This window comes from Emydura macquarii, unplaced genomic scaffold, assembly GCF_026122565.2.
Source record: "Emydura macquarii macquarii isolate MOO-44397 ecotype Brisbane River unplaced genomic scaffold, CSIRO-AGI_Emac_v2 contig_1363, whole genome shotgun sequence".
Lineage (NCBI taxonomy): Eukaryota > Metazoa > Chordata > Testudines > Chelidae > Emydura > Emydura macquarii.
In genome coordinates, this window is record NW_027131500.1 from 17,012,596 (window position 1) to 17,028,879 (window position 16,284).

A 16,284-nucleotide genomic window follows, 5' to 3' on the forward strand; every position below is an offset into this window, starting at 1 on the left:
ACATAGTACGCTCCTCCCTTGTTATGGAGAAATGAATTAATTCCAAGCAGCTGGTCTAATCCTGCTACTTTGATAACCTTGTGCTCAGGGCAGGCAATTGTGGTCCTTCCTCTAGCTGGATGGAGGAGGGAGATGACTAACCCTTTTCCTGCTGAACTCTGAAAGACGGGGCACATTTAGCACAGGGACAGAGAGGCGGCAGCTTGCGCTTTCCTTATTCAGAGACAGCTAGTTGCTGGTTTGCCTCCTGCTGCAAGGATGCCCTAGCTTTTGCCCTTGTTGCATTGAATCCTTGGGTTGTAAGACGGTGCTCACCACACCTTCCCAAGCTCCTATTTTTATTATTCCCATTTAAAGAAGAGAAAATGGAATGAGAGAATGCATATGGGCAGGCTGCATGAAGAGTTTATCTGAGAGAGGCAAGAGAGTATGTTTAACTGTTGAACTAAAAAGATGAAACTCTTTCACTAATTTTGTCTATTCTGAAAGACATTACTTGGGCTTTATTCAGCTTACAGACTAATGCTTCAGGTCAGAGAGTAAAGTTATAGAGATGTTTCACTACTTCCATATTCTCTCAGGCATTAGAGGAATGATAAATTAACGTGATTATTTGCCATTTCAGTAAAGCAAATGAATATGAATTCAAATATAGGCTACAAAAACAGCACAAGCTCACTAAATGCCAAGAGTCCTGAGCAATGAAATTAATCAAAACAGTATGATTCACTGCTTGGTACTCAATAGCCACATCAGCTTCAATCAGATTATTATACTCATATTAGTGCACAACAAAAGAGTAGGGAAAAGGTTTTTAATTCTTCTATTTTTAACAAATGAAGGCTCCACCTCACTGAACATGAATGAATCCAAAATGAGTTTCAAATCTTATTGGCATTAGGCTGAAAGCCAGCAGATCATGTTCTTTCTTCCAAATGGGAGCGACTATCAGTCTGGCTTTTGACAGTGGCAGCCCTTTTGAAAGTGCAGAGTCTTGAGAAAACCCAGCTGCTAGTCCAAAAAAGGGGTTTTTCTGGAAAACATGAGCTATCAGCTGAATGAGGAGAGAAGCAGAGCAGTGGCATTGAAAAAAGCCATAACCACTTTCCCAACACTGTAGGTACAAATGGCAATAGCTCTTGTACATACAAAAGATTCAAGGGAATGTTGTGACCTTGAAGCAGCCTGCAAGACTTGTTGAGGCGAGAGGCCATGTTCATTACAGTGCTGAAAACAGTACCTCCCAGTTCCTAAGATTAACAACAAGATCTGAGCAAATACTGCAAAAATTATTCACAAAACATTCAAATTTCAAAACTAATTCATGTTGTCATTGTTGATGTCCAAAGAATACTAGGAAGCAGGAGAATCTGTGCATCCAAGAGCAGAAGATGAATGTACCAGGAGCCAGCAAATCATCTGGCGGCAGCATGAGAGTCTGCCAGAGAGGGGGAAATGAGGCAGGGGCAGGGAAGCTCAGGTAAAACCCTATCACAGTTACCTTTATGTCCAATCAGAACAACTCAGCTTTCTAATTACAAACATCCAAAAATCAAAGCAATACTCAAAATGAAGATCTTGTGAGCAGTTCACAGAATGAAATGTTTAAAAAAAAAAATCCACATTAACCGAACAATTTTGATCAATAAACATGGATATCATGATCTGTTCAGACAACATGGGAACAGAAAAAAAAAAAAGGTAAAAATTTTTTGGTGTGAATCATTCACGCAGCTGTAGCATCACATTTATACAATTGAGACTAATTGGTGATTTGGATTTTGATAACTCTGGTCTGCTGTTTAAAGTGAGATACAATAATTCAGGCTAGGCAGCATAGACCAGGCTTAGGTTTTAGCTTTGTTCCAGACGAGGCACTAGGTGTGAATGACTTAAATTTAAACCATCACCATTCACATCTTGTATATGTTTGATTGCTTAATTACATAGTCACATTATCATTTACAGATAATAAAGTACTTTAAGTGCTCTTTGCAAGTTGAACATGTGCCAGGTCCTCAGGACCCCAGGCAACGGGCAGTTCCAGCAGCCTCTCCTCTGGGTAATAGTCGGGTGCAGGCGTAGGCCCCGGCACCAAGGGAGAGACATCCTTCTCCCTTGGCCGCCTTCCCCTGACTGAGTGGGAAGGCCTGCCTTTTGTACTTCCTGCCTGCCTACCTGTTTCTGGTCAGGTGTTGCTGCAGTACCGCGCTCTGCCCCCCAGAGGGGGTTTGGCTCTACCTCGCTGTCAATCTCCGGGGAAGACCACACCTCCCGGCTACACTCTCCCTCCTTGTTATTTATCCCTCTGATCTATTTATAGAGAGCAATCATATGCCCCTCAACCTCCTTTTGGTTAGGCTAAACAAGCCAAGCTCTTTGAGTCTTCTATCATAAGGCAGATTTTCTATTCCGCAGATCATTCTAGTAGCCCTTCTCTGCATCTGTTACAGTCTGAATTCATCTTTCTTAAACATGGGGGACCAGAACTGCACACAGGTATTCTAGAGGAGGTCTCACCAGCGCCACGTATAATAGTACTAACACCTCCCTATCTCTACTGGAAACACCTCATCTGATGCATCCAAGAACCACATTAGCTTTTTTCATGGCCACATCACACTGGCGGCTCATAGTCGTCCTGTGATCAACCAATATACCCACATCCTTCTCCTCCTCAGTCACTTACAACTGATGCGTGCCCAGCTTATAGCAGAAATTCTTGTTATTAGTCCCTAAATACATGACCTTGCACTTTCCACTATTAAATTTCATCCTATTTCTATTACTCCTGGATGACCTTGTAAACAGATCTTGATATCCTGATTCTTCTCTGTATTGGCAATACCTCCCAACTTTATGTCATCCACAAACTTTATTAGCACATTCCCACTTTTTGTGCCAAGGTCAGTAATAAAAAGGTTAAATAAGATTGATCCCAACACCGATCACTGAGGATCTCTGCTAGTAACCTCCCTCCAGCCTGACAGTTCATCTTTCAGTATGACCCGTTGTAGCCTCCCCTTTAACCAGTTCCTTATCCACCTTTCAATTTTTATATTAATCCCCATCTTTTCCAATTTAACTAATAATTCCCCATGTGGAACCATATCAAATGCCTTACTGAACTCTAGGTAAATTAGATCCACTGCATTCCTTTTGTCTAAAAAAATCTGTTATCTTCTCAAAAAAGGAGATCAGGTTGGTCTGGCACGATATACCTTTTGTAAAGCCATGTTGTATTTTGTCCCAATTAGCATTAACCTCAATGTCCTTAACTACTTTCTCTTTCAAATTTTTTCCCAAGGCCTTGCATACTACTGAAGTCAAACTAACAGGCCTGTAGTTACCCAAATCGCTTTTTTCCCCCTTTCTTAAAAATAGGAACTATGTTAGCAATTCTCCAGTCATATGTTACAACTCCTGAGTTTACAGATTCTTTAAAAATCCTTGCTAATGGGCTTGCAATTTCGTGTGCTAGTTCCTTTAATATTTTTGGATGGAGATTATCTATCCCCCTTCCCCCGCCCCCCACCCCCAGATTTAGTCCCATTAAGCTGTTCGAGTTTGGCTTTTACCTTGGATGTGGTAATTTCTACGTCCATATCCTCATTCCCATTAGCCACCCTACCGCTATCCCCAAGTTCATCATTAGCTTCATTAAAAATGGAGGCAAAGTATTTGTTTAGATATTCGGCCATGACTAGATTATCCTTAACCTCCACCATATCTTCAGTGCTTAGTGGTCCCATTTCTTCTTTCTTTGTTTTCTTCCTATTTATATGGCTATAGAACCTTTTACTATTGGTTTTAATTCCCTTTGCAAGGTCCAACTCTACTTGGCTTTGGCCTTTCTCACTTTATCTCTACATGTTCTGGCTTCAAGAGGTAGCTTTCCTTGCTGATTCCTTCCATCTTCCAGTCCTTGTAAGCTTTCTGCTTTCTCTTAATCACCTGTCTGAAATGTTTACTCATTCATCTTGGTCTGCAACCCTTACCTATGAATTTTTTCCCCTTCCTTGGGATGCAGGCTTCAGATAGTTCCTGCAACTTTGACTTGAAGTAATTCCAAGCCTCCTCCACCTTTAGATCCATGAGTTCGTCAGTCCAATCCACTTCCCCAACTAATTCCCTTAATTTTTTAAAGTTAGCCCTTTTTAAGTCAAAGACCCTAGTCACAGATCTATTTTTGTTTATCCTTCCATTTAGTTTGAACTGAATTAGCTCATGGTCGCTCCAACCAAGATTGTCCCCTACAACCAGTTCTTCTTTGAGGTCCTCACTACTCACCAATACCAGATCTAAAACGGCATCCCCTCTTGTTCGTTCAGTAACTATTTGGTGAAAGAATCTGTCAGCTATCACATCAGGAAAATCTGGGCCCTATTATTACTACTAACACTTGTCCTCCAGTCTGTATCTGGGAAGTTAAAGTCTCCCATAATCACACAGTTCCCAGTAGTATTTACTTCATTAAAAAGCCTTAAAGAGGTCTCTATCCATGTCCAAATCAGATCCTGGTGGATCACTACAAGCACTATCCCAGGGGAAACTAGTAGGTTTCTTCCCCAATGTGATTTTTACCCAGACAGACTCTGTCTTATCAAGTCAATCACTTTGAATTTCTTTACAATCTATCTCATCATTGATATACAATACTACCCCACCACCTTTGTCTTTCCTAAACAGCACATAACCTTCAATACTTGTACACCAGTCGTGACTACTATTCCACCATGTTTGTGTTATCCCTATAATATCTGGTTTCATTTCCTCTACCAATAGCTCTAGTTCCTCCATTTTGTTACCCAGGCTCCTCGTATTAGTATACAAACATCTTAATTTTTGCTGTTTGGCTTCATTCATGTTCCTTACCTGATTTGGCACAGTCATTTTACTGCTAATATTGCCTATTAGACTGGTATCTATTCTATCCTTCTGCTTAATGTTCATTCTGCTCCCAACTGCCATGGCCTCTCTTATTTCATTTTCCTTCCTCTGAATGCTAAAATCAGTCATGGAGATTACCTGGGCATCTCCCAACCATCTCCCCCAGCTCCCTAGGTTAAAGCTCTCTTACTCAGTTGTGCCAACCTCCATCTTAGAAGTGCATTTCCCTCCCTATTCAGGTGAAGTCCATCCCAAGAGAACAGTCCTCTGTCCATGGATGCCTCCCAGTGACCGTACATCCTAAAGTCCTCCTTATAGCACCACTGCCTGAGCCATCTGTTGATCAATAGAATCTTGTCATGCCTTTGTTGTCCTCCTCTAGGGACAGGCAGAATCCCATTGAAGATTACCTGAGCCTCGATTTCCTTAAGAGTCTTCCCCAGCCCAGCATAGTCTCCTTTGATATGTTCCAGTGAGAATCCAGCTATATCATTTGTACCCAGGTGAAGGACAATCAGTGGATTCTTTCCCGCTCCCATTAGGATGCTCTTCAGCCTCAGGTCCACATCCCATATCTCAGCAACTGGCAGAAAGCACACCCTTCTGTTCTCTGGAGCAGCTCTTGTTACAGGCCTGTCTGTTCTTCTCAACAGGAAGTTCCCAATCACATAGACCTGCCTTTTCCTGGTAATGGTGTGATTTTCTGGTCTCTCCCCTGTTCTTTCTGGCTGCAAGTCATCTCGTCTTCTATTCTCCTTTGCAGTCCTCTGCAACCATTCCTGTATCCTCCTGGGACTCTTATTTGGTGGTATTTCCATTGGCTCATCCACTCTGTATAGCACTAGCTTCTCTTCTTTTCTTCCTTGCCCTCCCACCTTCAGTAACCCCTTCTTCATTTTCCATTTCCGCAAACCTGTTTCTGAGCTCTATTTCTCCTTCACTAGCCTGTCTTTTCCTCTGCCGGGTTCTTGCAGTCACATGCTTCCACTGGACACTTTCCTCCCAGCATTCTCCCCTCAGAGTTCATTGGTCCTGCTTTCATCTGCAGGTCTGGGTATTTCCCTTCAGCCTCCTCCATTCCTTTGCTCCATCATCTGCTCAAATCCCCTTCTAAACTCAACCAGAGTTTCCACCTGTATCTCCAACCCTTGAATCTTCTCTTCCATCAGCTCTATCAGGTGGCACTTCATACAAACGAAGCTCTTTTGAGGTACCCTCTCCAGGATCATGTACATCCCACAGCTTCCACATGCAGTCATCTTCATTGTCTCTTTCACTGCTTGAGTGACTACCACTATCCCCTCTGTATCTGTCATAGCCTTTCCCCCTACTTCCTGCCCGTGAGAGACACAAAAACAACCCCCCCCCCCACCAAAATACATCCCAACGATCACCCCAACAATACCAGAACACCACACACTCCCTCTCAAACTTCCCTGTTTTCAGCTCTATTTGCTGGCTCCTATGCCACTGACTGATTGAGTGGCTGCCTTTATAGGTCCCCTAATTAGGGTCAGCTGATCTCAGTACACTACCCAGTACCAACTTCTGCAAACTGAAGGAAAAAAACCAAAAACCAAACCAAAACAAAACAAAACAAAGACACACAACTCCACAGAACTCACCCACTGCCCCTAAGGCCCATTCAAACTCTCCTGTTTTCAGCTCTGTTTGCTGGCTTCTGTGTTGCTGCAGTTATCATATTAAACATTATTAAACAAAAATCTAAGCAACAGGCTTGCTTAAAATATGCAACACCAGTAACTTCCCATCTGCAAAGTCTCCACAATTGAACTGTTAAGCCTTTGCATTCCTCAAATTAATGAAAAACTATGTTCACTGTACTAAAAAAGTGCCAACATGCTAACCTTTGCATTCAGAAGAGGCTTCTCTCAAGCCTTGGCAGAGTGCTTGTATTGAATAAACTTTGTCTTCCCAACAATTAGTTCAAACAGAATGTCACTAAGTTAAAATATTAAACATTTTTTTAAACCAAGACATTCTTTGCCAATATTCATTTTAACTTCATCCCTTTCTGTGATAAAAGAATTTCTGTAATTTTTTTAGTAGCTGATCTTCTGCTTTACTACTTAAGCCCTTTGCCGTTGTTTTAAACTAATGTTTCTCAGAGGCAGCAATACAACTTTAGGATGTGCAGCAAGAAGGGTATTTCAGCAACATTTGCTTGATTTTTGCTTTCTTCTGACACCATGAGATTGGGGAGTGAACAGCTGGCTGAAAATTTTCTACTGAAATGCTTTGTTGACAAATATCTGTTTTCTTGACTAAATGGATATTTTCACCATGATTAAAAACATTTTTGGATTTTCACTGAAGAAACAAAATTTTAATGATATTATAACCTGAAAAAAATTTTTTTTTATGTAAATGAAAAAAATTAGGGCTGTCAATTGATTGCAGTTTACTCAAACTATTAATTTGTTTTGTGTTAACGCGATTAAAAAAATTAATTGTGATTAATTGCAGTTTTAATCGCATCATTAAACAAAAATAGAATACCAATTTAAATTTATTATAAATATTTTTGGATGTTTTTCTACATTTACAAATATATTGATTTCAATTACAACACAGAAAACAAAGTGTACAGTGCTCACTTTATATTATTATTTTGTATTGCAAATATTTGCACTGTAAAAAAGATAAACAAAAGAAACAGAGTGTTTCAATTAACCTCATACAAGTATGGTAGTGCAATCTCTTTATTGTGAAAGGGCAACTTACAAATGTAGCATTTTTTTTTTTTGGTTACATAAATGCACTCAAAAACAAAACACCAGAACATAAGAATGGCCATACTGGGTCAGACCAATGATCCATGCAGCCCAGTATCCTGTCTTCCAACAGTGGCCAATACCAGATGCTTCAGAGAGAAAGAACAGAACAGGTAATCATCAAGTGATCCCTCCTGTCACCTATCCTCCATGAACATATCTAATTCTTTTTTGAATCCCATTATAGTCTTAGCCTTCAGAACATCCTCTGGCAAGGAGTTCCACAGGTTGACTGTGCATTGTGTGAATAAATACTTCCTTTTGTTTGTTTTAAACTTGCTGCCTATTGATTTTATTTGGTGACACCTAGTTCTTGTGCTATGAGAAAGAAAATAAGGAGGTATTATTTACTCTTTCTCCACACCAGTCATGATTTTGTAGACCTTTATCAGATCCCCCTTAGTCGTCTCTTTTCCAAGTTGAAAAGTCCGAGTCTTATTAATCTCTCCTCATATGGAAGCTTTTCCATATCCTTAATCATTTTTGTTGCCCTTTTCTGTATCTTTTCCAATTCCAATATATCTTCTTTGAGATGGAGTGACAAGATCTGTACACAGTATTCAAGATGTGGCATACCATGGATTTATAAAGAGGCAATATGATATTTTCTGTCTTATTATCGATCCTTTTCCTAATTATTCCTAACATTCTGTAAAACAATGTAAATCTTTAGAGCCTACAAGTCCACTCAGTCCTACTTCTTTTTCAGGAAATTACTAAGACAAACAAGTTTGTTTACATTTACAGAAGATAATGCTGCCCACTTCTTATCTACAATGTCACCTGAAATTAAGAACAGGCATTCGCATGGCACTGTTATAGCCGACACTGCAATTTATTTACATGCCAGATATGCTAAATATTCATATGACCCTTCATGCTTTGGCCACCATTCCAGAGGACATGCTTCCATGCTGATGACGCTTGTTAAAAAAATAACGCATTAATTAAATTTGTGACTGAACTCCTTGGGGGAGAATTGCATGTCTCCTTTTCTGTGCTTTTACCTGCATTCTGCCAACCAACCAAAAAAGAAAATAATAATTTGAAAGGAAAGTAACTCCCTGCATGCTCTTTGACAAGGGACAGGATAGAGTCAATCCGGTATATTTCCACATAAACTGTTCTAGGAAGTTTACCTTTATAAACTTTAATTTATCGCTGTTTTAGCAGTGAAAGTGTGCTCGATCTTTTTGTTCAGCTATGTTTAATAACATGGACACATCATTTATTAACTTTAATAACTATATCTATGGAGTTGCCATTACGTAATCTCTTACTGCAACTGGGCTTATTGCATTTAAAAATGCACTAGGTGATTCAGGTGAAAATAAATTCTGGAACCTAGAACAGAAAAAAAGAAAATAGTTTGTGAATTTGACAATTCAACTAGAAATGGACCCAGGGAAAGTACTGGAGGGGACTCTGGTGCTGTCCATTAACTGGGTTTGATTCACTTCTGCCTCAATGGAGCAGCTACACCAGCAGTGACATTAACTCAGGGCAAGGTAGGTAGTTGTAACCAGGAAAGCTGTTTTAATGATCTCAGGAACTCTGCAGGAGCAGCACCACCATAGATCCTTGAGGATGCATTAAATCTTCATATCTTTAAGACATTTTGTCCCTGCACCTTCCTGCCTGGCTGGCTCCTCCCACATCCTGGGCTGTTCTTCAACTTTAGGCCCTTCTCAACATCCATAGGGGCACTGTGAATTATGCTTAGAGTTTTTGATCACACGTTGTATAATATTAGGACAAGGTTATCCTTTGTTCAGAATCCCATCATATGTAATACTTTCACCTCTATAGTACCAATATGTTTTATTATTTGAAGGTGCCTAGGCTGTTTCTGTTGACCATCTATCTACAATTACACTCTAAAAATCTGTAGCACTGAGCAATATTATACTTATTTGAAAGTCGTTTTGTTTCAGTAATGGGTAGTACTTGAGTCAGATGTACTTCAAACTCCTCTCCCTGCAGCTCTTTGCTTTCACTATAAGTACTCTTGAGCATATTTCACTAGAAGCTCCAACTTCTAGTCTGAAATTCCTGTTTGTTCATTTATTTCCAGTCTCACAAAACTATCTGTGGTAGAGCCTTGTTTTGCAAATTTATAAAGTGGCTCAAAACCAATTATTTCTTCATCAGAGCATGGTCCTCTGCTGTATGTCAATGAGCATATGTATTTTGCTTTAGTATTTCTTTGCAATTTGTACTGAAAGTGAATGGGTGCTTTTGTGGAATGCAGCTGCTGTACCTTCTGTGTGGGAAACCTTCGCATTGTGTTGCCTTCACATGTATTACAGATAAATATGATGTTTACCCCCTGTTTACTTTTGTGTTCTGTGTTTATACCTTAGCATGCATTTTAATTAAATGCACTTCCCTTTTGTCACTGCTCACTTATACTTCAATTTGGGAAGTACAATTTTCACCAGCCTAGCAAATATGCACTGTCATGTGCAAAACTAAGTGTCTTTCTCACAATAACATTACTTTGAGTTGGTTATCAACTCTACTACAGATAATTTGGTCCCTAATTAATCCATCTGTACATGGATTCATACCACCAGAAGATTCTCCTTGGCTAGATACATCGGCTCTTTGGCCAGAAACTGCAAGCAATGCAGTTCAAAGTGGACACATGGCGCCTCATCAGAGATCTGACGCCTATCTTTTAATTTGGCAAAGCCCCAATATGTAGTACAATGGTCCTGCTCCCTAAAGGGAAATTTTGCCACTAATTTTCATGAAAGAAGGATTTAGCCCAGTGTATAACAAAAACTCAAAACAAGGGACTCAGATGAAAGAATAATGCAAATAAGCTTAAAATGATGTTGGATAATATCTTTTGCTTTAAAAACATGCTCTATTTTCTCTGCCTTATGAAAAGAATTTCTAATGAAATGTTTTACTACCTTTGTTTTCAGTTATTTCTGATTTATAGTGGTGTGAGCTCAATATCAGGTCTGTAGCATGTACCACCAGAGGTTTGTCTGGGACAAAGTTTAGAATCAAGTCTAAAAAAGGACACCTCCTACTCCAGTCCCCTCCCTCCCACTTCCAGTCTTCCCTGCTCATCCAGTTCCAGTCCAGTTTCTCTCCCCCAATGCCAATCTCACCAGACACTTTGTCGCAATCTACTCCTTTCCTTCTGCCTGGTCCAACTTTTGTATGCTCTGTACTCCAGATAGATGGTTTCCTTTCCCGTGCTGCCTACGTGCCAGTTAGAGAGGTCACTGAGAGCAGAGGAGAGACAGGCTCCCTGCTCTCATTTCCAGTGCCTGGTTTGGAATGGCTGGAAACATTTCAGGGAAAGTTCCAGTTTCACCCATGTATGCCTGGGCTGGAGCATGCTCAGTCACTCTGTGGAGATTAGGCATATGCAGCCAACTCACAGATAAGAGCTGTGAGAAGATGGAGCATGTGCTGTCACTCTGTGGGGATGGGGCATACACAGTCAAGTTAGCACTGGGAGGTGTGAAAGGTTCAAGCATGCTCAGTGCCAACAAAAATCTTCAGAGATTTTAGCTGCTAAAAATTTTTCAAAGCTTGTAACTTGTGATTTTTCAAAGGCTTATAACTTCGTCAAATTTGGGTGAATTTTCACAGGGACAGCAAAAGACTCATTCCTGTCACAAAGGCCAACCCCTGCCAAATTTCAAGTTCCTTTTACAAAGCAAGAGAGTGCTGGAGGTGTTCAAAGAAGAGGTCATCAAAATTTAGCGTGGGCAAAACAACATATTTTCCCTATCCTCATTCTCAGATATGTTTGAACTATTTTGGCTGAAAAATTCCTAAAAATCCAGCCTCAAGCAGACACCTGGCATGGAAAGTTTCAGGCCAAATGGTTAGAGCAGCTGAAAAGAAGGTCTTCTAATGGGAAGTTTTGGGCAACCTAAATAAGAGGCAGCACTACAAGCCTCGACTATAATACTATTTCAGGGACACTTGCAGGAATGTATTAACACATGCACATTGTGGCTTGTCAAGTGCTTTCATTTGCCATTATTTAAACTTTCAAGACCTTGATAACATGCATCAGTTAGCAAGATGGAAATGATAATGTAACAATAACTCAGCAAAATTCAGATTCATTCTTGATTTGAGTCTACTGGTAAAGTAAAGAAGAAGAGAACTGTTTAAGGTTAAATGAAAGCTATGAAAAACAAACAAAAATATTTTATGCAATGATTTTTCCAGCTTGCGTAAAGGTTGAGATACATGGGAAAGTGGAAATATTTATGAATCCAGAAGAAGTTTGACATTTGTAACAAATCAGCTAAAACAGATGAGTGACACTGGCAGAGCTTATGAAGTTTTACGTCGCCAGATGACTTGGGATGGTGTTCTTGTTACAGTTGCACATCTGACTCTATTTGACTAAATAAGCAGCATCTTTGATATAAAGGAAACTGGCCTTGAAAGTGTATGAGGTACAAAGAAGTGCTGAAAAGTTTCAGGTACTGCTAAATAAATTTTCCTTCTTGTTTAAGGTTTTGAAAGTTTGTCTCTCTCACCAACAGAAGTTGGTCCAGTAAAAGATATCACCTCATCTGCCTTGTCTCTCTAATATCCTGGGACCAACATGGCTACAGCAACTCTTCATATGTTACTTATTGTGAGTCAATGAACAGTTCCAGTAAATTGACATAATTATAGTTAGACTTGGAAAATTATATTTTATTTTTTATATAATTTTGATGGATAATATTGAGAAAGTATTTTTTAAATGTTAATTGATTTAAATTTTCACAGTTGCAGGAAATTATGATGGGAGGTCAGACAACATTTTTTAATGACAGCAGACATTCAGATTAAAAAAGTTAAAGCTTGATAACTGTTAAAACACAAATTGTCAATATCACATGTCAAAATGTAAAAATTAAATATCCTTACATCAAACTCTAAGTTCTTAAACAGCATTTCACTTTCTTTACCTATTTGTAAATTTCAGGTATTACTGATGGAAATATTCTTTGGTTAGTTTTATGTGTACAGTGAAATCTACATTTATCAACATTTGGCAATACAAATCTAAGGCTAATTATACTATTATGAGACCTGTAATCATATCACTGTCCAGATTTGCACTTGAAATGCAGTATGCTTTAATGTACTGAAATATGACTTCGAAATTTTTCACATTAGAGGCAAATATATTTGAACTCTTGTTTATTAATTTTGTAAACTATAATTTGCATAGACATGTCTTGTGTATATTTTTTAATTTCTTCCTTGCTGTTTTGAGCTTAAAACAATAATGTGGAACAATAATTTGAAATCTTTATTTTATTTTTTAAATCTTTAAATAAAGTACACTTATTGGGTGACTTACCATACAATAAGACTTTATTTATTAAATCATTCATTGCACAGACTAGTCAAGATCACATGTTATATATGATTTGTATCATTCCAGGATGATATCACACAAGATCAATACTGAATTTCTTGCATATCTAGAGCTTGCATGTTATGATGATATAGTCTGTAAGAGCTTGATGAGAGGTGGTGTTATCCAGTGGAAAAAGTGTTGGACTGGTGATTTAGGAGACTGGGATTCTAATCCTGGCTCTACTACTGAAGTACAGTGTGGCCTTGAGAAAATCACTTCACTTCTCCGTGCCTCTGTCTATGCGGGTGGGGCTTTGTCAGCCCTGGAAGCCAATCCATCTAGGACAATGAAAACTCTGATCTCAAATCAAGAACATCAGGCCTGGCTAGTTGGTTTGCAAAAGTTGTGCCAATCATACGTGCTATATAGGTCTCGACCACTGACCATGGCTAATGGGATGAGGTGATGGTAAAGCAAGCAAGCAGTCTGTAAGGGCTTGATCCAAAGCAAGCTGCAGGTAACAGGAGTTTTTCCATTGTCATCAATGGGCTTTAGATCAGGCTGTATAACCCCAGGAATTATATCACATAATGTTGATTCTGCAATTCATTTCTTACATACCCTAAACTCCCACTGAAGTCAATGGGCGCTTACCATATTGAAGGATGCTGAATCTTATTTACTTTGTGTAGTATCTGACCCCTAAGTATTCCCACTAAATGCAGAAAGGATTGATTTCAGTTGAACAACATGAGGAGTAAAGTACAGCCAAATATAAATGAAAAGTGACAGAATCTAACCCTACGTGATTGTGACATTTTAGTATGTCAAGCATTTTGTTAAATAATTTTGTTCACAAAATATTTAAATTTTGTTTCAGTTTCTATAAAATTCAACAGTAGTTACAAATTTTATATCAGAAGCATATGTATTTATTAAGGAATGGAGAAACTTTAAGAAGAAAATATTGATCAATAACTAGAAAGACATATTCCAGATAGTACAATATACATTTTTACTACCAGTTTTACAGGTCAAATACAGTGATTTTTTTTAATGGTAAAAGCGAACCAGTTGTTAGTTCAGAGGGCCCACACATATTTTGGATTTATAAAATAGTCTAATGTCCCTAAGAAAAACTTTTTCTATTTCCAATTACGTCTAAAGAAATTAATAAGGTCACATAGGAGTTGCCATTCCATAGGAACAGGTTTATCTAAATGGTGTGCAGCACTTTAAAATAGAATATTCAAATTAAATGAAAAAGCAGCTGTTAAAAACAAAATGTGACACAGAGATGACAGGATGGCAGCTAAAAACATCATCATAAAAATTATTAGCATTTCAAGGAAAACACTGACATTAAAATCTATTTCCATCTTTCAAGGAAGGTTGTTTATAATGTTGAATGATGAGTGAAAATTATGGATATCTAAACAGAAATTTGCCTTTCAAACAATAATAAAAAATATTCAATGCTGGTACATCAAGCTAACGAACTAAAGGTATCTATAATGTGGATAATATATTGGACTTTTGAGATGAGCCTTTATGATACAGGAGTCTCCATTAAGTATTTACAGCAAGTAAAGATGTACCATTGGAGACATTCATTACAAGCACAGCCCCTTCCTCCGATATTTAAACATTGTCACTTATTTTTGAATTTCATCCTGTCTAATTCCTGTTAATAGAAACCATCAAAAGAAAAGTGCAAAAACATTTGATACAATTCTTGCTTTGTTTGCAGCTAGCTAGATTCGTAGTAAATTACTGTATACTATAATGCCAGGAATCCATCAAAGAACATGAGCTGTCACAAAGGGTTGTTAAACTAAATGTATATTTATTTTAAACATCTGTTATTGAAGTTTAATATCACATATTTGTTTTGCAATGTACTAAATAATATAGAAAATGTTAGGCGTACTTACAATTTGTTCCAAAAATCAAGAATATGTAGAAAAAGCAGCCGGATGGCATATCTCTCTCACAGCAATAGAGCTAATAAAAGTGAATGTATATTGTCTCCTAAATTGCACTCAAGCCACTGTAGTTGCTGTATGTTCTATTTCTGACTGCAGCCTTCAGCAGAATACAAAGCAAGCTTCCTTCCCTTTCTTTGCTCCCTCACTTACTCTCCTTGCAGTCTCTCTCTCTCAGCCACTCACACACACTCTCTCTCTCTCTCTCTCCAAAGCAGTGATGGGGAAAAGTTTCAGAGAACGTACGTCTCTTCTTGTTTACACTAAGGATCTTGCTTCTGTGTCCTGTGACAAACTAAGACTGGGGTGGGTGCACTGACAAATGTTTGCCCTGATCAAAGCAATTACTACACACAGAATAATCGGAGCTCTAGAGAATTTTCAGTGAAACTAGGGATTTTTTATTATTGTTATTAGGAGAGTATTAAAGGAAAATAGGCTCATTTAATTTAATGCCTTTTAAACTAAACATTTGTTACAACTTGAATGAAAGATGAGAGATTTTTCTGGTAAGGGGAAGTAATATGTGTAAAAACTGTCTCCTGTTAGGAAGTCAGTGATTAGCTAGAGCAGCGGTTCTCAACCGGTGGTACGCGTACCACCGGTGGTACTTCGAAGAAGGCTGGGTGGTATGTGAGCTGTACCGCGCCACTGAATCCACCGCCGAAAGTCCCCCCCCCCACGAAACCCTGCTGCCGCCAAAAGTTCCCCCCCCCCCGCCGCCGTGAAACCCCACTGCTGCCGAAAGTCCCCCCCGACCCCCGCAAAACGGGGGCAGGGTTTCGGTGGAGGGCATTGTTCCCCCCATGAGAACTGCTGAGCTAGAGTATAGGAATATAAACAACAGCATTTATTTCCTACAGCATTTATTTATTTATTTATTTCCTACAGCATTTATTTCCTATAACACTACATAATTTACTAAAAAGAATATTTGTTAATATTATTAATATTAATTAATTCTGTTTTTGCATCTGTACTGCTACTAAACTAAATTACCTGGAAGGGTGAAGAAAAGAGTCCCATTCAAACATTTTTTACAGAGGAATTAATATTTCCACAGCTGCTAGAATGTATTTTCCTGCTATAGTAATTGCTTTCTCCACCTCTCTTTATTTCGCTTCTCTTGTGTTACTGCTCACAGTAACATCTATTACAAAAGTCTCACACCTCTTTAGCCACCTCCATCAATCCTGAAGCACTAAATCAGTAGATTTGGTTTGCTGTTTCAGTAGTGTTATTCACTCTAAACACCATTTTGTTCCTCCATCTC

General features: G+C 38.7%; 1 protein-coding gene across 2 annotated transcripts in view; it reads right to left on the reverse strand.

Moving 5' to 3' along the window:
* RXFP1 (relaxin family peptide receptor 1) overlaps positions 1 to 15,127 on the reverse strand; it is a 73,727-nt gene extending 58,600 nt beyond the window's left edge. For both annotated transcript variants that reach the window (XM_067551821.1, XM_067551823.1), the window contains exon 1: positions 14,961 to 15,127. In XM_067551821.1, the coding sequence (XP_067407922.1) occupies positions 14,961 to 15,009 (49 nt within the window). In that variant the 5' untranslated portion in view covers positions 15,010 to 15,127. The remainder of the gene's footprint in view (positions 1 to 14,960) is intronic.
* Positions 15,128 to 16,284: the final 1,157 nt, after the last annotated feature.